The 23,890-nt window shown below is 40.9% G+C and overlaps 1 protein-coding gene across 3 annotated transcripts; it reads left to right on the top strand.

Annotated features, from left to right (window-relative positions):
• The first annotated feature begins 1,158 nt into the window (after positions 1–1,158).
• TMEM267 (transmembrane protein 267) lies at positions 1,159–18,069 on the top strand. 3 transcript variants are annotated; one of them, XR_010090932.1, is made up of 4 exons: positions 1,159–1,308; positions 6,209–6,589; positions 16,220–16,780; positions 17,754–18,069. XR_010090932.1 is itself a non-coding variant. In XM_063456871.1 (4 exons), exons 2-4 carry the CDS (start codon positions 6,278–6,280, stop codon positions 17,839–17,841), a joined length of 732 nt encoding a protein of 243 aa, XP_063312941.1. In that variant the 5' UTR covers positions 1,159–1,308; positions 6,209–6,277; the 3' UTR covers positions 17,842–18,069. The 3 variants fall into 3 exon arrangements, 2 of the variants coding, with proteins under 2 accessions (XP_063312941.1, XP_063312942.1); XM_063456871.1 differs by having other exon boundaries at positions 16,220–16,551; XM_063456872.1 differs by having other exon boundaries at positions 16,220–18,069.
• Positions 18,070–23,890: the final 5,821 nt, after the last annotated feature.

Here is a 23,890-nt window from a genome sequence, read left to right as displayed (position 1 = left end):
TGTCACAGGTGCCTCATCCCAGGGCCCTATTTAGCCTAGTACTGCAGAGAACCCCAGATGGAATTTTAGTATCTCATGAAGCAGACACTAGGCTGTTAAAGTAGGACCTGCCAAAGATGGGGTACATTGACGTTGTGGCAGGCTTATGCAATGTTTGATCATATAATGTAACTAAACCCCCATTATATTTTTGCATAGATTAGGTGTTTTTAAAAACCTACTTAAATCTGTCAACATTGAAGTTGCTGTTTAGTGGATAGGTGCGCTGGATTTTGAGTTTTTGTGTATCGAAAGTACAGCACTGACGTGGTCTCCTAGCTAATAAATAGTGCCAGAAGCTAAAGAGCAGTCAATGTATGCAGAGTAAAACTCGCCTTCATTTTAACCCCCGCCGTCACCAGAAACCAAGTGGCGAAGTCACCATTGGGGAGGGGGTCTTTGCAAATTCTCCAAACACTTTAAGAAAAAACGATGTTTGTATAGCTGTGATATGTTTCGTTAATGAAGGTGGTGGAAATGGTTTTAAATGCTTAAAAGGGGAAGAAACATCCATTTATTCTTTCTAGCAAAATAAGTCATAAACTCATAATATGTACGCCTATATTACCTCCTAACTAATTTTCTATGTTTTATCTTAACCTCTGCCACTGGATGATTAATTCTGGGGCGGGCACAGCCATGATTTTTAGGTTACCATTATAGAAACCTATTAAAATTCCTGGAAATGTTGCTCTTCATCCCAGAATTATTGCAGTTTTGCCTTGATGACTATGGCTCAAAGTATCATCACTGGATGTGTTATCATTCCCTCAGCTAATGTTTATATATAAAAGAGCCATTCATGCCCATTTTAATCAGGATGAAGTGAGATATTCTGTCAGTGTGCTGTGATTAGCATGCAGATGCATGCAGATAAGTGACAGGTTACAATCATGAATCCAATCATGACTAAGTGACAGTGACATTCTGCTCCAGACAATGTGAGTCCTTTCCCAGCTGTGCATCCTCTGCAGTGATGCTCTGTGCTTTCAGCCTGGGACTGGCGTGTGGGCGGGGCAGCATGGCAACTGCGTGCGTCTTAGCCAATCACAAGGCAAGGGGAAGGCGGCCAATCGCCAGCTACTGGTGGGACTATCCAATCCCCGTGCGCGTCGTGCATGAGATTCCCGGAAGAGTGCTCCTGCAGGTGCTGTGACAGTTTGAGCCCATTCAGTGCCAGGAAGGGTCCCAGCACTCAGCACCTACTGACTGGTAACCAGGGGCAACACAGCCCCATCCCCTCCCTTGGCAACACATGGAGGGCAGCAGGTAAGCCTGGCAGTGCCACCCACTTCCACATCATTATAACCCAGTGGGTAGGTTTCCCATGGAGGGTGGATTCCCTGGCTACTAATTAAATTAACACAGTGACTCCAGGGGATTAGTCCAAGCTGGAGAGAGGAAAAAAAAAAAAAATATATATATATATATATATATATATATATATATATATAAATATTTATTCTCTGTTTTGTAACAGAAACTTGTTGATATGGAAAGTATGCAGCTTTTATATATTCATGTATTCTCCTATTTGCTGGGATTTCATGAATTGGGACTTTTAAAGTTTTATTTAAGCTGTCCTCAGGATATATACCCCCAGTTTTTCTTGCTGTGCCCCTTGGCATTCAGGTTTTCTAGCTGGCACAGTATATAAAGCAATAAAGGGCTCTGGTTAACCTTACAGCGCTACAGCAGGGCAGCTGGCATTGCAGAGTGTAGCATATTCATGTTTGGACCCTTATATAAGCAATATGCAATGATATTTATATAATTTTGTTTCTGCTATGTATTGGGCAGTGATGGCTATCCTTGGTACTGCAGATGTTAATTAACTACATTTACCTGCAGGTTGGGTGAGAATTACTAGAAATTAATTTTACAAACCTATATAGTGTCAGAACTGGCCATCACTGGTGGATTAATATAATTATTTGTAATAAAACACGACCCAGACACTCCTTGTCACATACAAGGTTAAATAAATCTTTCTGCTCCCTCCCACTCGCCTCTCAAGAGTCTAGACCTAACTACACATATAATATGAGCAATTCACAATTATCAGATCAATATTGAGGCATGTAAACTCTGGGGCATGATGGCATTCAACTAGTTCATTTGTACCAGGGCATGTTTGAATGTGAATCTAAATTAATTGCTGAAAAATCAATTTCTTTAAATGGTAAAATCTTATAGATCTGTAATCCCATATTTATATTTTAGGGTTAATCATGAGTAATTTAGAATGCAGGATCATCTCAGGCATTGGTCAGTAAAATAGTAATTATCTAAATATCACTAGCTACGCTATCTAATGAGGCTAAAGGAATGAGTGTCAGTAAGTAATGAATTTGTAATGTCAGAACGGAGTGGAGCTACAACATAAAAACATATTTATTCCACTGTATTAACATATTTTCTTCTAAAATCAATCAGTCCAAGTTCAATATTGCTCTACATATATTATATATTTAAACCAAGGAACAATCCTGGCTGCTCCAAATACAAGTAACCATACAATGACTCAGTCTGCGATGGACGTGAAGAGACCAGCTGAATGCTTTGCATGATTTCTCCTATCCCTGACCTTGGAAGGATACAGTATACTGCTTATGCATGGTAGCTTTTTATCATTTTAATATGCACATCAATCTGCTGGCTCGCCTGAATCCCCAAAGCTATACTTCTGATTTCTTTATTTATTTAATCTAATAACCATAACCCTTTCAATGCTAGAGGTTTTGGCACAAACACATTGCCATGTAAATATGCCAGTTAGTTCTTGTCAATGCTGTACAGTCCGCCTGATCATCAGTAAAATAGATTCTTATAAATTAACCCCTTGCCCCAGCCATCCATCTGTTCATCCACTCATCCAACAATTTATAGTTTCTAGTTTTTATTTCCATACAGATATATATATATATATATAATTTTCATTGAAATATATGCATACCGTTTTTGGGGGGCATATATGATGGCAACCTTTTGAGATGTCAGCTGCTACGAACTATGGCAAGCCGGAAATAAGCTTGGAAGTGGAAAAATCTCACTTTATATATAATTCACTTAGTCAATTTTGCATGTTCATGAGAAATGTTATACAGAGCAGCTGGACTGAGAAATGTTAGAACTGGAATAGCAGATTAAACGCCAGTGTAAAGCTATGCATGCAGTCAACAGCGAGAACATTTGGGTCCAGATTTTTATATTTATTTGTGCAATTTATTGACTAAATATCACACAGCACACGCTCACTTCCCAGGATTTTTAATACTGTTTACTTATTGCCTATAGTTAACACCTATATGATAGATACATACATACAAGTATGATGGCACTCACCCTTTCAATCAGTCTAATAACCTAGTAGGTGCCCTGGTGCAATCCCACGCTGAAGGTATATATAATATAGAAAGTAGAGATGCACTCTTCGGTCTTTGAAAAAATAAAGTGATATTTAACACATCAAAAAGTTTACAATCATCCGATCGACGTTTCAACCCGAAGAGTGCATCTCTAAATATATATATTTTGATGTGTGAATTATAACATTAATAAGGCTATTCACAAAAGTAAGAATTCAAAGTGAATTTCAAATTTACAGTTAAAATAGCTAAACTGGAAAACATTTCTAAGTCCACTACACTTGCCTTAAATTTGAAACTCACTTTAATTCTCACTTTTAGTGATGTAATTATATATATATAGATATTCACATCTCTATATCCTGCATCTGATTTAATAAAATAATATATATTCTGTTTATCCTCAATAATTAACAAATATGTATTTGTGAGGTGTGAAAAATTTAAAAGCAAATGTATAAATCAGTGAGGTAAACTCTAAACCACAGTACCTGTGTATTTGGAGTCAGTGGTAGATGTTTCTCTTTAAAAAAAATTCTTGTGACCTGTTTCTTTTTCATTGTATTAATTATACATCTGATCCAGAATGTTCTAACATAGCAAAAATCTCTCCAGGGGTTTACCTTCCTGATCCTGAAATATTCAGCTCTTTCAAAAATGTGTCGGCTGACAAATCGCTACACTATAGTGCAGTGTTGGATAAGTGATGGTCGCAGACAGACCAACATACTGAAGCGACTCCTTAGGGATTGATTTTCTTTGGGATCAGAGACTGAAAGCTGGCTCTGCATGATTTGTCTCGTGAGGATTTAATCAGGGCTAGAAAACAACCATGGCCTCTGATTGGTTTTTAATAGACTACAACTCCCATCATAGGAAGCCAGCAAAATAATATGTTCGAGGTCAGACCTGCCCAACTTGACCGTAGGTAAGGGCCAAAATTAAAATAGGCTGACATTTTTTTTTAGGCCACAGATCGTTTTTTAGAACCTCACTATCTAAGTAAATGTATCAAATTACATGTAAAAATACACACACACACACAAATTCACACACTGACAGATATACAGATACACTGTCACACTGACAGGCAAACAGATGCAAATGAGACAAGGTGGGCACACTCGACTAAACGACAAAATAGCCCCAGGAGAAAGCTAATACAATAAATGTGCTCACCCACATAAGGCTCTATCCCCTGAAGAACCCCAAATACATAACAATGTGAATAGAGTAAGGAGCACAACCATAAATCTTTTTATATATATATATATATATATATATATATATATATATATATATATATATATATATATATATATATATATATATATATATATATATATATATATGAAAAAATCTTTATTAAATGGGTATATACTATAGGACTGTCTCTCTTTAAATATTATCAACAAAGATACAAAGTCATGCTATTACAAAGCATTTACCAGAAAAACATTTCTAGACATATATGAACGCGCAATGCGTGATATATAAATGAAAGAAATATCATGCAAACAGACCACTGTAATACTAGTATAATCAAAACCCAGACATATAAAAAATGCAAAAAACCATACCAAGTTCAGTGAGAAGCAGGGACAGAGTCAATCAAGAAACCCCCAACGTTTCGGCTGAAAAGCCTTTGTCAAGGGAGCATGATGCAGACAAAGACATACAGATGCAGACACAGACATACATTGACATGCGTACAAATACACAGGTACACAGGGCAAAATATACACCGTTATAGACACCCACCAGTTTCCTACCTTTTGGGTGCCAGATGGTGGCTTCCCTGGTGTCCAGTGTGCTGGCTGAGGCTGTTCGGAGTTGGGGGCTGGCTCTTGCAGCCTGTGCCGCTTCCTCTGCAGCCTTCTCATCTGTCTTCCTGTGTCCCTCATCTATGCCTCCCCCTCCAGCGCGGCTCCACATCTCTCTGGGAGAAGATGACAGGCTGTCACTTTCTCACAGGTTTCCGTTAAACAGAGGTCATGGTTGCGATGTTAAAGGGCCACAGCTCCAGACCGGGCTGCTGAAACTCCAGGCACCATTACCATTATCATGGTGCTCCCCCATTGTAAGTAGCCAAACTGTTGCAGAACGGGTTGACTTCTTGCCTTGGGTTCGCCTGGTGCCACTCCCCACCTCCACTACCTTCAACAGAGAGCCAGACACTCCTAAGCAGGAGCTTCCGTTAGCTGTCCTAAACATAATGGACAATCTTTCAGTGATTGTCTGATGCTCTGGACCAATGGCCTAGACTTCATGTCTCAGGTAGTGGAGGCGCAGAGCCTGACCAGCTGTTCTAAAACAGCTTGAATACTCCTAATGTAGGGGGGGGGGATGCCAGGACACTCTTGGCACCATAAGCACTACAGCATGCTGACAGTTATGGAGTGTTTTATTAAAATATTGATAAGGCATTTACTAAAAAATCTAAGTACTTTTTAACCTTTTGTAAGGACATTGTAAGAGTAAAAAACAACAACTAAAAGTAAAGAAATTGATAACCTTTTATAAAATGTATTGGGAGCTTTCCTTGAAAGAAGAAATAGTTGGCTCATAAATGTTACTATTGTTCTAATACTTTCACCTCTCAGCTGAAATGAATAAAGAACATACTAAACTGTGACTGGGTAAGGAAACACGGGTATTTTAACTAAATGGAGAATTTACAAGGGGAATTCATATTTGAGGCAAATATTACTAAGCTGGGAAAATTTAGAAATAAAAACGTATTACTGTGTATCTGCATTAGATGGTAACTACACCATATTTTGTAATGTTGTATTTTTCAGAATGATTCAGGGTTAAGTTGCGATGGGCTGGATGTACCCTGGTGAAGAGACTGTGCCTTTCCATCTACAATGGCTTCAGAGATGGAGAAGGCTAGTGCCCTGCTCCAAACTTTCAGCACCGCTTCTGTTGTTTCAAGTTTAGGATTGAGCGTCTTCTGCTTTTTGGCAGACAATGTTCAGCAAGCTCCCTTCATCCAGCAAAACGATTGGCTGAGAGCCCTGTCTGACAATGGCACACATGGTGTAATTGGCATGTGGTCCTGGGCGATTGTGATTGGTCTCCGGAAGAAAAGTGACTTTTATGAAGTTATCCTCGCTGGCTTTTTTGCATCTGTTATTGACCTCGATCACTTCTTCCTTGCTAGTTCGTTTTCACTAAAGGTAAGGGAGGTACGGGCTCTCTAATTGCACTGTATAGAGCCTGACTAATAGTTGTGTCTATTAGCAGCACTGCATTTACAGTTAAATTTAGAATACTTCTGAAAATGTATTTTTTATGTCACATTTTAAAAAAAATTATTGGTGCCAAAGACCCCTTAAAATACCTGGGAACTTTTTTTTTTTTTTTCTACACAATCTAAACAGTGGCTAGTTATGGGTCCAAGTAGATCTTTTACTTAAAGGATTACGTAAAGGACCACTATAGGCACCCACACCACTTCAGCTTATTGAAGTGGTCTGGGTGCCTGGTCCAGCTAGGATTAACCCTTTTTTCTATAAACATAGCAGTTTCAGAGAAACTGCTATGTTTATATTTGGGTTAATCCAGCCTCTAGTGGCTGTCTCATTGACAGCCGCTAGAGGCGCTTGCGTGCTTCTCACTGTGAAAATCACAGTGAGAAGACGCCAGCGTCCATAGGAAAGCATTGTAAATGCTTTCCTATGAGACTGACTGAATGCGCGCGCGGCTCTTGCCGCGCATGTGCATTCAGCCGAAGAGGCGGAGAGAAGGAGGAGAGCTTCCCACCCGGCGCTGGAGAAAGAGGTAAGTTTATCCCCTTCCTCTCCATCCAGCCTGGCGGGAGGGGTCCCTGAGGGTGGGGGCACCCTAAGGACACTATAGTGCCAGGAAAACGAGTGTTTTCCTGGCACTATAGTGGCCCTTTAATGTCTTGCTATTCTTGGCTGTCTGTATTTAGTGTATATTTGTGCGTCAACATCTGTTGATTAATAAATCTTGTTTCAGTTTTGCTGCTCTCTCTTCCATAGTTTTGTCTTATTCTCTCTTCGTTCCATTTTGTGCCTTCGGCTTACCTTCTAGTGCCCTTTCCTTTGCCCTTGAAAACAATCATGCAATGTCAGATGATCAGCACTTACGTAGTTCTAATATTATCAAGGTGTATAACTCCCTGCCTCTTACAGACACACTGTTCTTCTCTCCACAGTAAGAATACAACAAACCATGTAGAATTAGATTGGTAGTTAACAATAACATTTTTCAACACAGCGTGGTCATCAATATCCACAATTGTTCCACGTCTTGACATTTAAAAAATATATATTAATCATTGCCAAAATTACCATTCAACATTGAATTTTTTCTTCCTTTTTTAAACCATTTTCATCAATGCCTGTCTTGAAATGTAATGATCTTTCAAATGCAAATTCAACTTCCTAATGGATACAAAAATACATCATACAATAAATTATGTTGGGTTTTCTATGTATTTTTTTATTTGTAACTTTTTTTTTTCCCTAGAAGAAAAACAAGATCCTGTTGGAAACATATGCATGTGTTTCTGAGAAATATATCTCCCCCCCCCCCAAAATATTCACAATTGAGGCAGTGAAAACCACCATATGTTTCATGAGTGAGCAACTTCTGTTAACATGGCTTCTAAATGCATGCTATAAACCCCTGCTGTGCCTATGGTTTCATGCTATATAGCAGTGTTTTCATTTAAAAGGGCACGCCAGACCCCAAAGCACTTTATCTTGCTGAAAAGCTTTGCGTGGGAAGCGTGTGCCCTATTTTTTTCATTTTGTAAAAAGTGCAGATTTAAATAGAAATTGGCACTTTTATAAATTATACTGGTGACACCTTCCAGGCTTGTCAACCAGACATCTGGTCCTGTTAATTCCTGATTCTGTTAGCTTATTTGCACTGACCTCAAGAGGGAGCAATTGCAGGGAGAGCTTGCAAAGGCAGCAGACAAGAGATCTGCAGTTTTGAAAGCTGCTTTTAGGTATATCCCCAATGAAAAAATGCATGTAACTTTCATTTGGGATATATCTACTAAACACAGACTTTTCTTTGTTTTGTATTTGGGCAGTGGAGTGTCCCTTTATCATTAGTAACCAGAATTTCCAGAGTGGTCTCAGCCTATTCCTGGTGTTAAAAGTTTTCCAGCCTATTGTCAAAAGTTTTTTTTGTCTCCGCCCCCCCCCCCCCCCCTCCCCCGGTAGTTTTTTTTAATTTATTTTGTATTTCCACACCCTTGTATCAATTGTAAAATATGCAGATACTGAGACTTTCAAAGGCAAGTATACTCTGTTATATTATTTTGAAAATATTAATGCATTATCCACAGTACAGTATATTAAATGAAGGACCATCTCCAGCCTCTAGAGAAGTGATTCACAAACTTTTTAGGCTCAAGGCGCCCTTAATATTTCAATATTTTTCCAAGGCACCCCAAGTCAAAACTATTTTCTAGGTTGTATATACGTACAGTGCTGCGGCATATACTGGGCCCCTAATCTTTGGAGTGGCACTGGTAGATTATTTAAAGAAACAATCCAGGCACAATAACCACTACATTATGTTGTAGTGGTTATGGTGCCAGTAGTGCCGTAGTGCCCTCCCAGGTTTAAGAACAGTTTGACAACTTTCCTGTGGTCTGCCGGGATAGGGGCAGTAGTGTGTGGGGTGCAATGTGTGTGTGTATATAGGGGTGAAGTGTGTGTGTGTGAGTGTGAGTGTGTGTGTGTGTGTGTGTATGGGGGATAATGTGTGGTGTGGGGTCTGTGGGAGTAGGAGGGCAAATTAATAAATATATACTTTTTTTTTATTTTTTTTATTAAAAGTAAAAATTATGTCCCCCCCCTCCCTGCTTAAATTTGTCTGGGAGGGAGGATGTTTCCTGCAATCCCTGGTGGTCCCAGTGGAGAGAGTGAACGCTAGCAGCCTCAGAAGCTGCTAGCGTTCACTCGCGAGATTCGGAGTGTTGCCATGGTAACCGCGGAAATGCTCCGAGCTCGTGAGAGGAGAACTCGGCGGAGCTGCAGGTTAGAGCTCCCCTAGGTCCTCTCTCCCTCCCTGCCGGCTGTCAGCAAAGTGCTAGCGGGCCGGAGAGGGAGATCTCTGATCCTGCAGAGCCTGCGGGGCAGTGCACAGTTCCCGGTGCTATCATCATAGCACCGGGAAAATAACTAACTTGCGTCTCCCCTGTGTGCCCATCACACAGTTTGGGAACCGCTGCTCTAGAGTCTCTTCCAAGGGTGCTTCTAGAATTTAAAATGTGGGGGTGTAGGGAGAGCTCCATAACTTTCCCCACAAATATAAATATGCACGCACACAGTTACAGACACAAATACACACTCTCACACATACACTAACACACAAAAATACTCCTACTCACAAACATGCACTAAAACTTTCTCTAGCTCCCTAGCTCAACAGGGGTGCATCAAAGGCATTTGGGGGGTGCATGGTAACCCATAAAATTGTCACTAGTCTCTTCTGGCAGTGAATTTATTGTAACAAATATCTATTTAAGAAATTTATGAATTGTAACTTGCACAGCGGGCCTTGATTCAGGCACTTTATAAGCAGATGAAAGCATTAAACTCCTGCAGTTAATAGCTTCTGGGGAAGCTGTATAATTGTCAGTGTGTTAGTTTGTAATGGGTTTATAATCCAGTTATAATTAATGTATGGATGTATTTGACTGATTTCCACGCCTCAATGTTTTTTTGCACATGCAATAAAGACTCATTAAAATTTCTGCTCTGTTGCAAAGTCCACTTTGTATAAATTTTAATGAAGGCTGATTAAAGCAGCACTGTCATGCCGTAGTTACCTTTTTCCAATCTCTTTCTCCAACTCTCCTTTCCCTGCTGCCCCCTGGTAGTGCCGATCCTGGGTGGGTGCACGCTCTAGATAGAGACGGATCGGCAGGGTGTTCAGTGTTAGGCTCTGCCTCTCATATAAGCCCCCCCCCCCTCATTTGGCTCCACCTCCTTGTGATTTGTCCCAATGGTTACAAGCTGTTTGAGGGGCCTAATGAGAGGTACGGGTCTAATGACCCAACGTCCAGACTCCCAGCAGCGACGTCTCTGTCGGGGGTCTTTGCAAAGTCCCCAGGCCTTGACAGTGCTGCTTTAATATATCTGCACAACAGATGGGATCTACATCTTGGCCACCCTTGTGCTAGGAACTCTCTACGTTGGTTCCAGCACTGCTCCTGCGGGCCCTCGGCAGCCAGTATAGTAAAGAGGGGGACCAGCACACACAACCTTCTGCTTCAGGAAGCTCTCTCCAACTCCTGTGAGCCCCGACTGTTAGAGTGTTTACACCGTTTACTATGGCAACGCTCTGCAGGACTCGCAGACTGAACTCATGATAGTTGGAGAGAGGAGCTGTCAAAAGCTTATGATCATGTTGGTTGTGTCCCCTCTTCACTACATAGCACCTGGCAGCCTGCCAAATTTCACCAGACCATCAGGGAGTTCCCCTGTAATGTAACGTCCCACTTCCCTGTCCACATATAAGAGGTATTTATTCTTGTGATTGCGATCATCTACACAGATTGGGAGTAATGAGAGATATAGTCCAGAATAACTTCTTGTTAAGGAGCTAAACATGTGAATAGGTGGCCTGGTAACTTAATGCAGATATGAGGATTTTTTTTTTTTTTTTTTTTTTAAATCAGTTACTCACTTGGATTTTGAGAAGTACCTTCTTATCTCGGCATAGTTAGTAGGTCAGAAAGGCTACGCACAAATGAGACATCATAATCCTTAATATGCCTTTTTTTGTCTCCATTCGTCGGCTGTTATTTTGTGAGTGATCGCACGATAAGCACCATTTTCTGTGCTCGAGATAATTAGAGCTGAAATGTAGCTGTGGTAATGTGATTGTTTTGTCTCCTATTCTTTATTGAGACATTTTTCATACAAACTGAAATAAGAATAGAACTGGCAGTTAATCTCCAAGCTCTAATAGGAAGCACGAGGTGTGCGCCATTGCCTCCAATTTTTAGATTTCTATTCTTCATCTCTAACAAAATGGGTTTAATCAGGTTATAGTTTTTTTTTTTTTTTTATAGTGCAACATTTATTATTTTGTAAAAATACACTGTCGGTGGCAAGTTATTGTGTTCTGTATAGAGTAATGTATTGTTAAGGAAAATGGTTTGTTTTGCCACATTACATTTATACATTGCCCAACAGTTCTAATTGACAAAGAGGGATACTTTAAAGGGGCCATATAGGCACCCAGACCACTTAAGTTCATTGAAGTGGTCTGGGTACAGTGTGCTTATTGCCCTTAGTCCTGCAATGTTAAACATCGCAGTGCCAGAGAAACTGCAATGTTTACATTGGAGTGCTAAGTCTACAGCCACTGGAGGCAATTCCTGCATCCAAATGGACCGTTGGTCCAGCATCTGATGCTAGACGTCCTCATGCTCTGCTTGAGGACATCCATCATCAGATTTTTCCCCATAGGAAAGCATTGATTCAATGCTTTCTTATGGGGCGGTCTAATGCGCACACGGCACTAGCCATGCATGTGCATTAGCACCCGCTCAACACCTAACAGAGGAGAAGGTGGAGCCGCAACCCAGCGCCGAGGGACAGTGAGCTTTGGGGCTCAGCTCACTCAGATACACCAACAATATGAAGCTCATAGAAAAGAGGGACATAAGGATGGAGAGAGAAATTTTAGCTTCAACAAAGAACATCTGAAAAAGGGACACTTGTAAGGTTTGCATTTACGTTTGACTGCTCACATGTAACTCCCCATTATAATTGATCCTGCGTTTGCTTTGTGCCATCCCCTGCTTCCAGTCCTTCCCCTGCTGAATTATTTGGTAGAACATGTTTAGTCCCTAATAACACCCAGGGTTGCCATCAGATTTTTTGGGGCCCCTTATACAGCTGCGTCTGTCCACAAAGATGGAGTGTGTGTGTGTGTGTGTGTGTGTGTGTATGTGTGGAGTGAATGCAGAGTGTATGTTTGTATAATGGATGCAATGTGAATGTTAAAAAATACAGTGTGTGCTTGTGCAGTGGATGTAGCGTGTAGTGGATGCAGTTTGCATAGTGGATGTAGGGTGTGTGTTTGTGTAATGAATGCAGTGTGTATATTGAATGCACTGTTTGGGTTAGTGTAGTGGATGCAGTGTGTGTCTGTGTGTAAATCTGTGGGGTAAAATGGGCTGTATTCTTTTTGTTGTTTTTGTTTTTTACATTTATTTTTTAATTTTAATAAGAGTGGGCATTCTGATTTAGAGTGCTGAGCTGCATTTTGTAATGCAAGTGTGTTGTACTGGCATTTATATTTTATAAAATATTTACATTGTTAATAGTGCAATAATGCTTGAGTTCTGCTTTTGTTTATTACATGAGGTCTGCTTTGCACTTGCACGGAAGCATGTCACGTGTATTCATGACTAAATAGTTATTTGAGTCAATTGAAAGAAATGACAGAGCTGAGAACAACATAAATAAATTGGGGGAAAATAGATTTGCAGAATTTATTCTGACGTGTTCTAATTTTAGTAAATTTGGTATTGATTCACCGCAATGTACTACTCTGTGAATAAACCCTGTAATATTTACTATAATTAAATATGTATATGTAGTTGTTGGGCAATATTCCATGCATGTGGGTGGTTTCCTTGGATACCAAGCACAAGTTGAAAGGAACATGAATGTATTTTTAGCATCAGTAAGTTAATTGATTTTAAAGCACTGTAATCTGCTCCTACGAAAGGTCCTGCCTCTAACCCAGCGTAGCTTTATGCCTAGCCACAGTCCATATTTCCATATTCTATTTCTCCACACCGCATGTTCCATAAATATTCAGTGGTTTTCCCGCTAATGGACATGCTTTTACTCTAGACATAAATGTCGCCCTAAAATTTCTATTGATACTTTGTATACAGTCAGCAGGGCTCAAAATTTTGATGGGATAATTGCCTGTTTAGACCTGAGTGTTCATGATCTGTGTCAGCTGGTTTCATGGTGATGTTTCAGTTGTTTCTTTTGTTGTTCAGCACATTCCTTCCCTAATTGAGGTTGTACAGCAAGCATGTCAAACTTGCGGTCCACAAGGACCATCTTTGCGGCCCGGCGAGCCGCGAGTAAATGCTGGTGTTATAGCAGAGTAGGTTCCTGCTTTTCCCACATTGCAGGTGCCTACTCAGCTAAAACTTAACCGGCCGGGGAGACAGTCAGCGGGAGAGCTCAGTATTCCTGCTCCTCACTGCTCCCTTGCGCGCCATCTGTAGTGAAACCGGGCGTCGGAATATGATGTCATATTCTGGCATCACCAAACTGTGCGAGGGTGCAATGAGGAGCAGATAGAAGGACCCCAGGTAGATGCCCCACATTAGCTCCAAAAGGTAGGGAGCAATAAAGTAAAGTATGTGTGTGTAAGTGTCTGTCTGTGAGTGTCTGTCACTGAGTGTGTGTGTGTGTGTCAGTGTTGCATTGGCTGCGACTGGACAGTGGAGTAACTGGAGGTGCATGGAGGCACGCAACGCCACGTCACATTTAGTATATGGGGGGAGGACTGTGATTTAGTATATGGGGAAGAATTGTGATTTAGTATATGGGGGAGGACTGTGATTTAGTGTATGGGGGAGGACTGTGATTTAGTGTATGGGGGAGGACTGGGATTTACTATATGGGGGAGGACTGGGGTTTAGTGTATGGGGGAGGACTGGGGTTTAGTGTATGGGGGAGGACTGGGATTTAGTGTATGGGGGAGGACTGGGATTTAGTGTATGGGGGAGGACTGGGATTTAGTGTATGGGGGGGGAGGACTGGGATTTAGTGTATGGGGGGGGAGACTGGGATTTAGTGTATGGGGGGAGAACTGGGATTTAGTGTATGGGGGAGAACTGGGATTTAGTGTATGGGGGGAGAACTCGGATTTAGTGTATGGAGGGGAGGACTGGGATTTAGTATATGGGGGTAGAACTAGGATTTACTGTATGGAGGGGAGGACTGGGATTTACTATATGGGGGAGGACTGGGATTTACTATATGGGGGAGGACTGGGATTTACTATATGGGGGAGGACTGGGATTTACTATATGGGAGAGGACTGGGATTTACTATATGGGAGAGGACTGGGATTTACTATATGGGGGGAGGACTGGGATTTACTATATGGGGGGAGGACTGGGATTTAGTATATAGGGGAAAAACTGGGATTTAGTATATTATGGGAGAACTGGGGTTTAGTAGAGGGGGTGGACTGGAATTTAGTATAGGGGGCACTGTGGTTTAGTAGAGGGGGATGCTGTATTTTTTTTTTTTTAATACTGTAATTTTCAAAATAAACCTACGTTTCTATGAAAATGTAATGTTTTTTTTTTTTTTGCGGCCCACATAAACTTAAACCTTTTTTATGTGGCCTGTGCTAGACTTTGAGTTTGACATGCTTGTTGTACAGGCTCTTTTCCTGTTGTGTAGTTACAGGAATATTATTCTCAGACAGAAGCTTTCAATATAGCTATCTAGTTTGGTGTTGTTCCCTTGTGCAGGTGTAAAGGTAGAGTTTTGTTTTCCTATATTGTTGTGGTGTGAAGAATTCCTTTAAATCCATCTTTAAAATAATTCTGAATGTAACAAAATATGGTCCATTTAATGCTTAGATTAATGAATGTTAAAGGAACACTCTGGTCATCATAACAACATCATCTAAATTAAGTTGTTATGGTGCCATGAAGCTCCCAGACGCTCTCTTACCTTAAGGAGCTAAACCGTTCTCGAACAGTTGAACCCCAAAGGCTGCCTCCAGTGTCGGTTCTTCAGGTCCCCCAGAGGCATCTTGCTTCTGAGTGATTAGAAGCGTGGACTATGAAAGGAGAGCTACTGCAGGCTGAGATGGTTAGCTGATTGTTCTAGCCAGTGACTGCCACTCTGGAACCAGGAGATCCGGCTCTGGAGGTAGCCTTTGGGGGTTAAACCTTTTGAGAATGGTTTAGTGCCCCATGGTAAAAGAGCGCCTGGTGGCCTGCTTGCACCATAACAAGTTTATTTAGATAAGGTAGTTATGGTGACCAGAGTGTTCCTTCGAGGCTTTGGAGGGGGCTGATTTTTCAGGCATTGACAGGTTATACTTGAAGATGATTATAGTCCCACTGTTGCCTGTGTGATGTTCACTGTTGTTAGCAGTCTATGATTTGTTTGTAATGCCGAGAGCTTTTTTTTGCGTGTTTTGTTATTTTCAAATTTTGGGTTTGTTGAATGTATTTGGGGATTTTTGCTGTAAACTCGTATAGTAATATTGCATTTCTCTTTCCTATGACCCAACACTGTAGGCAGTATGTTGTAGATTTTGGGTTTGCTGATTCCCCCCTTTCACCTCATGTAGTCGGTGTGTTATGTTAGTCTTAGTCTTCTACAGGTTTGTTTGGGGGAGGGTGTGTGTGTGTGTGTGTGTATATTTTCTTTGTTTATTAGTTACTAGTGATTTAGAAAACATAGGACTCAATTTTATATTTTTGGATACAATTTTCAACTGACTTATTAATATTTGTAAGCATTTTTTTTCTTTTTAATATTAAAATATCAAGAAATATATAATGTATAAAAGAATTATCAAAAATATTCCAATATTAAAATATTTTTCAAAATATTAAATCAAGGCTATAATCTGCTTCCATGTATGTTGCTTTTGTGATATAATTTTGTTACAACTATTGAGCAGTTGCTTGATCTTGGAATTAATTCTTCATTATTCTTTCATGTTAATTTTATTGTAATGACTGTGCCACAGGCTGAGTGAACTTTTTTTATATATATATTTATTTATTTTTTTGGTGTGTGTAGGCTGCATTGAACCTCCCACAACGACCACCTCTTCATTGCTCCACATTGATCCCTATTGTGGCTCTCAGTCTGAAATTCCTAATGCAGTTGTTGAGACTCAAAGACTCGTGGTGTTTCCTACCGTGGATGTTGTTCATATCCTGGACTTCCCACCACATTCGGGATGGAGTTCGTCATGGACTTTGGATCTGTCCGTTTGGGAAGACTGCTCCGTTGCCATATTGGCTGTATGTGGCAATCACCGCATCCTTACCAAATCTGTGTTCTCTCATTATGTATCTAACAGGGACCAGGGAAATGATGACGACCAAGCACGGAATACGTATTGATGTGTAAGGTTAACATTAGGCTTGAAGTTTAAAGTGAATTGTTTACAGAAATAATCATCTTTATTTCTTAACACTTTGTCTCATTTTGACAGCAGGTAATTCAACACAGTTTCTGACATTTGACATTTCAACAAATCCGCTTCATGATTTAAGAGATATATTCAAATTGGGGTGTTCAGCACTCATCAACGAGAATCATCGGTTTAAAATCAGATGATTTTGTTGCTGAATGGTATAGTAGATTTATTTTTACCTTTTTCTATAGAGAAACGCAGTCCTAATTTTTCCACTAGTGGTTTATATTAAAATTAAAGAAGAATATAGAATGTATTGTAGAGAGCACTATGGGATCTTTGTAGATGAATGTGTGTGTTCATTTCTTTTTCTACTTTACTTAATTTTGCCCACATAAATAATTTATGTGGAACCAGGGGCTCAAGATTTGAAGTCCCAAGTTACTAGTTTGGCAAAAACTACTTATCTCAGACATGTCTAAAGAGTATTTTTCCTGTCCCTTAGGATTATTCACTAAACTGGAAATTCAAAGTAAAATATTTCAAATTTAAGGTAAAAATACTGGATATATTCTCTAAGTCACCCAATTTGGCTACTTTGGCCTTAAATTTGAAATTCACTTTGAATTCCCACTTTAGTGAATAACTCTGATTGTTACTAGCAAACTTTTCATTATCACTTGCCCTTTTCCCCCCTCATAACATGTCTCCCAACAATCTGGTTTGGGAAATCAAAACAGGATGTTTGGGGACCTGGTGGGCATCACCAGTGACATGACCTGCGTCACTATCAATGCCTGTAAGGGGTGGGCCCACCAACTGGCTAGCTGCCTTATCAAACCCCCAGCTTTCAGAACCATGGTCTTAGTGCCAACTGCAGGACACTAGGAACTTTAGTGGGACAGGACTCTGAGATCAGAACTGTCCCACCAAAAGTGGGACTTTTGGGAGACTTTCTAATGTCACTTACACCAACTCCCTCCCCATTTCAGTCTTTTTACTTTTACCATTTTTGGGCATTTGTTACAAAGCTTATTTTAATTTGTTTACTTTTGCCAGAGGTGAAGGGCCCCCACTGGTTGGCAAAATTTTTGAACTTATGTAGAAGCCGTAGAACAACCCTCAGTCCAAAATAAGAACAGGTTAGAATGGGAACACCTTATTTGACAAGTTAATGTTTTTCTGTTGCAGCCTTGTGTTACCCAGCCAATTGAAGACATTTGGAGAGTTCATTTTAGGATTGATGATATTACAATTGAAGAATTTTTCACTTGACTGAGCAAGTGGTTGGATTGGTGTGTCGTGTCCTAAATAATCTGAAATGCCAGTAGGAGACTTGAATAGCTTGACCTCATGTGGCCTTGTGCAGGGAGGGATGTCTCCTTTTATTTTAAAAGAATTGTATTTATTTTGATTAATTTGGTGATGTAATAAAGTACTATATGGTAAATAAAATCTATTTAAAATGAAACTATATTATTTTGTTATTTTATTGCCAAATTTAGTTTTGGGCCTGTTGTTACTAAATTCACATTTGCATATTAATTTTATGTATGTTATTTGTAATTGTTATTGCATTAAAACATTTGATAAAAGTTATGTGTTATTTTTGAGTTAGGATAGGTTTAAAGGGACATCCCCTCCCCCTCCCTCCCCCCCTCGCCTTTTTGTTTACAGTTTAGTAGATATAGCCTCCCCAAAAAGCTTGCATGTAATTCATTTGCATATTTTTTGGAGGTATGTTAAATATGTGCTTGCAATAGCTGCAGATCTAATATCATTTTTTTTTTTTTTTTTTTGACTATGTATTTTTTTTTTTTTTGTCATTCTTTGTTTTATTGAGGCAAGTTTTATAAAAGGTACAGAATGAAAAAGGGGAGACGTACGTTTCTCATACAGAATAGGGATATGATAACAGTTTTAACATCTCCTGTGAGTAACAGCCTCATTTTATATTAATTGAGCGTTCCAGAATATTAGTAACAAGCAGAACTTAATAATGATTAACGTGACTAAACAAAAGTAGAGTATGATGTTATTAAACGTGAGTAGCTCCTTAGCGAATATGCCACCTTAATAGGAGGATTCTCCGTATTCAAGCTAGGTCTAACAAGTATCGCACGGTGCAAGTGGTTAGGCATAAGCTTATACAGATCGGTTGGTTAGCGCTTGAGATTAGTGATGGTATGTGCATGTTGTGAAATACCGTACAAGATAAACACGCCATTTGCGTTATGGCACAAGCTGAGTTGGTATTGCTATTGTGGGGGGGTCACCATATAGTCGACAGGTTTGTAAGATTATGTGAAAATTCGTATGCTGTGATATAGTGCCATGACAGATGAAACAGTTGCACGTTTTCCATTTAAAGATTCAAAGAGACAGGCTAAACCATAAATTGGTTAGTAAGACTTAAAACATTACAGGCTAGCGATCATACGTTTCACATATACTAACAAGTCTAACAATGGCACGAGCGTCTGCACAATTTTAACTTTTAACAGGTTAGTAGTCACAGACTTAACTGAACAGTCAGGTGCTGCCAGATAATTAAGTGTGTATGCAGGTAAGTCATGCACAGTTTTGTCATTATTAAGTCACGTGGTGTGTTACAACAGCGCGACCACATAAACTAACAATTCTAACAATGGCACGAGTATCCGCACAAGGTTAACTTGTAGCAGGTTGGTAGTCACAGGCTTAGCGGAACAGTCAGGTGTTGCCAGATAGTTAAGTATGTATGCAGGTAAGGTTGCATCGTCTCAAGCTAGTAGCGGCTAAAGCATTTGTATAAGTGTTTCAATCATGAAAGTTACACCTGGCTGCCCTGAAATCCCTGGCTAGAAGTCCAGTTCATGTCATCCAATGCCCAATCTTGGCAGAGTGGCTGAGGGATCTGTCCGGCCCCAGGAGGCGGTAGAGCGCTGCTCCCGTGTCGGAGCCTTCTTCCGGCCCCAGGCCTTTTTGGAGGGCTGCATCTGTGAACCACAGGCTCGGTGGCTTCGTGAGTCCGAGGCTTTCCCGTATCGGGAGCAGTGAGAGACCCGGATGGACATCCGCCGCCAGTAGCGGGCGGTCTTCCTGCGAGGTGGGCGATGCTGTGGAGGTCTCCTCCTTTGGGCCCTCAGCCTGGGAAGGTAAGTAGGAGCGGTATGAGTAGCAGTTGTGCCCGGGAGCAGTCGCTCCGTCTCCAGCCCAGCTTCCGTCTTCTCCCTCTCTGATTGTACCGGTTTCATGGTCATGCGGTTTTCCAGTGATACCCAGAAGCGTTGGAAACTTATGTCGATTCGGGTGAGTATGCATTCAACCGCAGTGTCGTTGTCTCCACCATGTGGCACAGATGTAGGGGGCGACGTATGCCCCACCGCCATCTTGTTAGTGACTTCGCTTGAAGTGGAGGCGCTGCGTTGAGCTACCGGAGGCCTCGTTGTTTTGGGCCTACTCAAAGGTGCCAGTTGTCGCTGTGGGTCGGGCGGTAGATGGCATGAAGGATGGTTAGGGGTTAGTGGTAGCGGTGTCCCCTGTCTCATTCTGTGCTCAAGCTTGAGCCAGAAGTTTGCGAATATGAGTTCCAGGCTTGACAGGGGGGCTTGTCGTACCTTGTGTCCGCTCGCTGGTTGTGTGGTCTCCGCCATCTTGGATGGACCTTGCGGCCCTCTGATGTGTTCCTCGCTTGTCAGATTGTTTTTCCATTCGCCTGGGTGGACCGGGATTACCCCCGCCGGTCCGGGGGGGGGGTTACAGGGCTGCCGTGTGCTGCGAGTATCCTCCATGCGCCTCCAGGCTGAGGGAGCGGCCGCCTCCCCCGCCCGTCGCGCACCAGGCCGCAGTGCCTGTCTCGGTTCCGGCGGATCCCCATCGGGTTTCCCGGTGGCCCTTCTTGTGCCCCCTGGTGTGGGTGGCAGGAGGGTGTTTAGGGATGCCGCTTGAGTTGCCTGTGGGGGCCTTATTTTCGCCGAGTGTGTGCGGGAGCTCGAGGAGAACACGTCTCGCCGCCATGCTTGTCAGACCCCGCCCAGATCTAATATCTACTATTGAAAGCCATCCTCTTCTACCCCTGCACAGAGTCTAGCATGTGCCATTGATAAAAAAAAAAAAAAAAAAGTTTTTGTTTTTTTTTAAACGCAAACACAAGCTTCTGCCTTTTGAATTTAACTCCCATGAGCAAAGCAATCCAGAAGAAACACCTCCTGGCTGTCTGACAGCCAGAAACAGGGCCAGATTTTCCATTAGACAAAGTAGGTCCTGCCTATAGGTGCATGGCCTGTAGGGGTGTCTGTTTTCAGCATGTATAATGTTCCGTTTTAAGCTTAAGTGAGCTAGTAGGGAGAGATAAGCACCTGGAACCTTGACCAGTGTACTCTCCAGTCAGCTTATTTTGCTTGATAGGAGAGTTGCAGATGGTGTAAACTGGGTGGTGTCCCAGTTCCTCCAGTGTCTGTATGGACTGAAGTGGACGTGTTCATATCCGATAGGCCCACCAACAGCCTCTCACACAGGAAATCCCTTGCAGAAGGACCAAGGGCAGTCCTGAGTGATGTACGCTGTATAACAGTCACTGCAGCTCTGTTATCTATCATTGGTGTGCTTGTACATGGCAAATAACCCTTCAAACTACACATGGCTGCACCCTAAACATTTCTTTAACCTTGGCCTAAATTTCTGAATTGAACCCCTTTAGTTAGTCCCAACTTTAACCACTCAAAGACTAAGTCTGAAAATTACCTAATATATAAAATATCTTAGGTTTAACTCCTCTTAAAAACAAAAATCCCAATGTTGCCCTAATGTTACCCTAACATTCTTTTTAACCATGCACACATTTACACAGCTGCATCCAGTCACTTTACTCACAAATTAAAACACAAGCAGAAATATGCACATACATACACATGCAAGTGATAAAGGGAAACTATAGGCTAGGAATACAGAATTTTATTCTTGGCCTATAGTGACCAACCCCCCAACAGAAATGGTTAAAATCCCTTTTGTCACTTACATGAATCCAGCACCAATGTCCCTTGGTACTGGGTCAGGTTCCACCTTTGCTCCTTTTCCCACGACGACGGGGGCCTAATACGCAGCATCAGGTGACCCAAAAGTATTTTTTTTTCAGAGAAAATGCAGTGTTTGCATTGCCACCTAAGGATACCTCCACTGGCCACTCCTCGGATGGCTGCTACAACTGCTTCCTTGGGCAGTGCTGCACACTGTGCAGCACTGCCATTCATTGTCTCTAACCTCTACATGGCAGACAATTAACTTTCATCACAGAGATGCATTGATTCAATGTATTTCTATGAGGAGATGCTGATTGACCAGGGCTGGGCTTGGCTTGTGCTGGCTCTGCCACTGCCCTACCTCATTGACAACGTCTGCCAATTCACTGACTTCCTATGTGAAAGCATTGTGATTGGCTCTGGACACCACTTCTGAAGATCAGGGCAGAGCCAGCAGAAGCAGACTGGAATAAAAGTAAGATTTTTCTATATTTAGAGAGGCCAGGTGGTGGTTTTAAGACTATAGGGTCAGGAATACATGTTTGTGTGCCTGACCCTAAAGTTAATACATGGGCCAGTGTGCCTTTGCCTTCTTTACTTCAGGTGTTAAACCAGCATTGGTTTAACTCCTATGTTGGTGCTTCAGCGCCAACTTGTGCCTCTTGGCTTCGTTATTCTTTGCTGTGCATTAAGAAGTAGGGTCAGCTGGATAAATGGTGATAGGCTGACCGCACCAGCGGAGCCTATAAATTAGCGCTAGACATGTGCGTGACAGTTTTTTTTTAGTTTGGCCGAAAAAAAATACTGGAAATTGAAAACTGGTTTCCGGAGCCCTGACGCTCATTCATGTGAAGGGTCGGTTCATCCAAACGTCATTCATGGAAAAACAACTCAGCAAAAGATTCGAACAAACCAAAAAGGATTCAAAACGGGTTCATACAAAGTACTACAAAATATATACATAATATAAATATTATACATATATATTATAGTACATTGATTGTGCATTGGTACGATTTGGTTCACAGATAAGGGGAGAAAAAGTAACCTATAGAGGAAAAAAAAAGGAAAAACCGTAATTAAAATATACAGTATCTCACATTTCCGCTTAGGGGTCTACTTACTTTTGTTGCCAATGGTTTAGACATTAACCCCTTAAGGACTGAGCCAAATGTACACGTTGTGAACAGAACAAAACGTAAACAAAACCTGGCATTTGCGCTATATGTCTGTCCAACCGTAATTCACCTCTTTCATATTAAATGCACCGCCCCTTATTATATATAATTTTATTCAGGATAAACAGGGCTTTCATTTAATATCAAATATTTAGCTATGAAACATAATTTAATATGAAAAAATGGGAGAAAATAAGAATTTTTTGTATTTTTTTTAATTCTACATGACATTTTAACTGTCAATGTCATAATACTGTTTGCTTTTACTGCAATAAAATACACGTATTTGTATTCAGCAAAGTCTCACATGTAAAACAGTACCCCCTATGTACAGGTTTTATGGTGTTTTGGGAAGTTACAGGGTCAAATATAGCACATTACATTTGAAATTGAAATTCAACAGATTGGTTACGTTGCCTTTGAGACTGTATAGTAGCCCAGGAATTAAATTTACACCCATAATGGCATACCATTTGTAATAGTAGACAACTAAAGGTATTGCAAATGGGGTATGTCCAGTCTTTTTTAGTAGCCATTTGGTCACAAACACTGGCCAAAGTTAGCGTTAGTATTTGTTTGTGTGTGAAAAATGCAAAAAACGCCAATTTTGGCCAGTGTTTGTGACTAAGTGGCTACTAAAAAAGACTGGACATAGGGTCACAAAGGCAACGTAAGCAATCTGGCGAATTTTAATGTGAAAAAAATGAAACAAGCCTTAGATTTGACGCTGTAACTTTTGAAAACACCATAAAACCTGTACATGAGGGGTACTGTTGTACTCGGGAGACTTCGCTGAACACAAATATTTGTGTTTCAAAACAGTAAAAAGTATCACAGCAATAATAACGTCCGTGTAAGTGCTGTTTGTGCGTGAAAAATGCAAAAAAATTCACTTTTACTGGCGATATCATCGTTGTAATACATTTTACTGTTTTGAAACACTAATATTTGTGTTCAGCGAAGTCTCCCGAGTAAAACAGTACCCCCCCATGTACAGGTTTTATGGTGTCTTGGAAAGGGTTACATATAGTGCTAGCAAATAAAATTCCCTATACTTTCGGCATGGGTTGTCAGGCAGGTCCCGCTTATTGTAATTAATTAAGATACCTAATTATGTAAAAATATTACATAAATATTTGTGTATAATTAT

Source organism: Pelobates fuscus, chromosome 5 (assembly GCF_036172605.1).
Source record: "Pelobates fuscus isolate aPelFus1 chromosome 5, aPelFus1.pri, whole genome shotgun sequence".
NCBI lineage: Eukaryota > Metazoa > Chordata > Amphibia > Anura > Pelobatidae > Pelobates > Pelobates fuscus.
This window is presented reverse-complemented; position numbering and strand designations above follow the sequence as displayed.

Bases quoted from the DNA above. Each gene is read 5' to 3' on its own strand.
- TMEM267 (XM_063456871.1), top strand. From the start codon at position 6,278: ATGGCTTCAGAGATGGAGAAGGCTAGTGCCCTGCTCCAAACTTTCAGC. The intron at 6,590-16,219 runs GTAAGGGAGGTA...TGGTGTGTGTAG, and splicing joins CTAGTTCGTTTTCACTAAAG to GCTGCATTGAACCTCCCACA. The intron at 16,552-17,753 runs GTAAGGTTAACA...TTTCTGTTGCAG, and splicing joins CACGGAATACGTATTGATGT to CCTTGTGTTACCCAGCCAAT.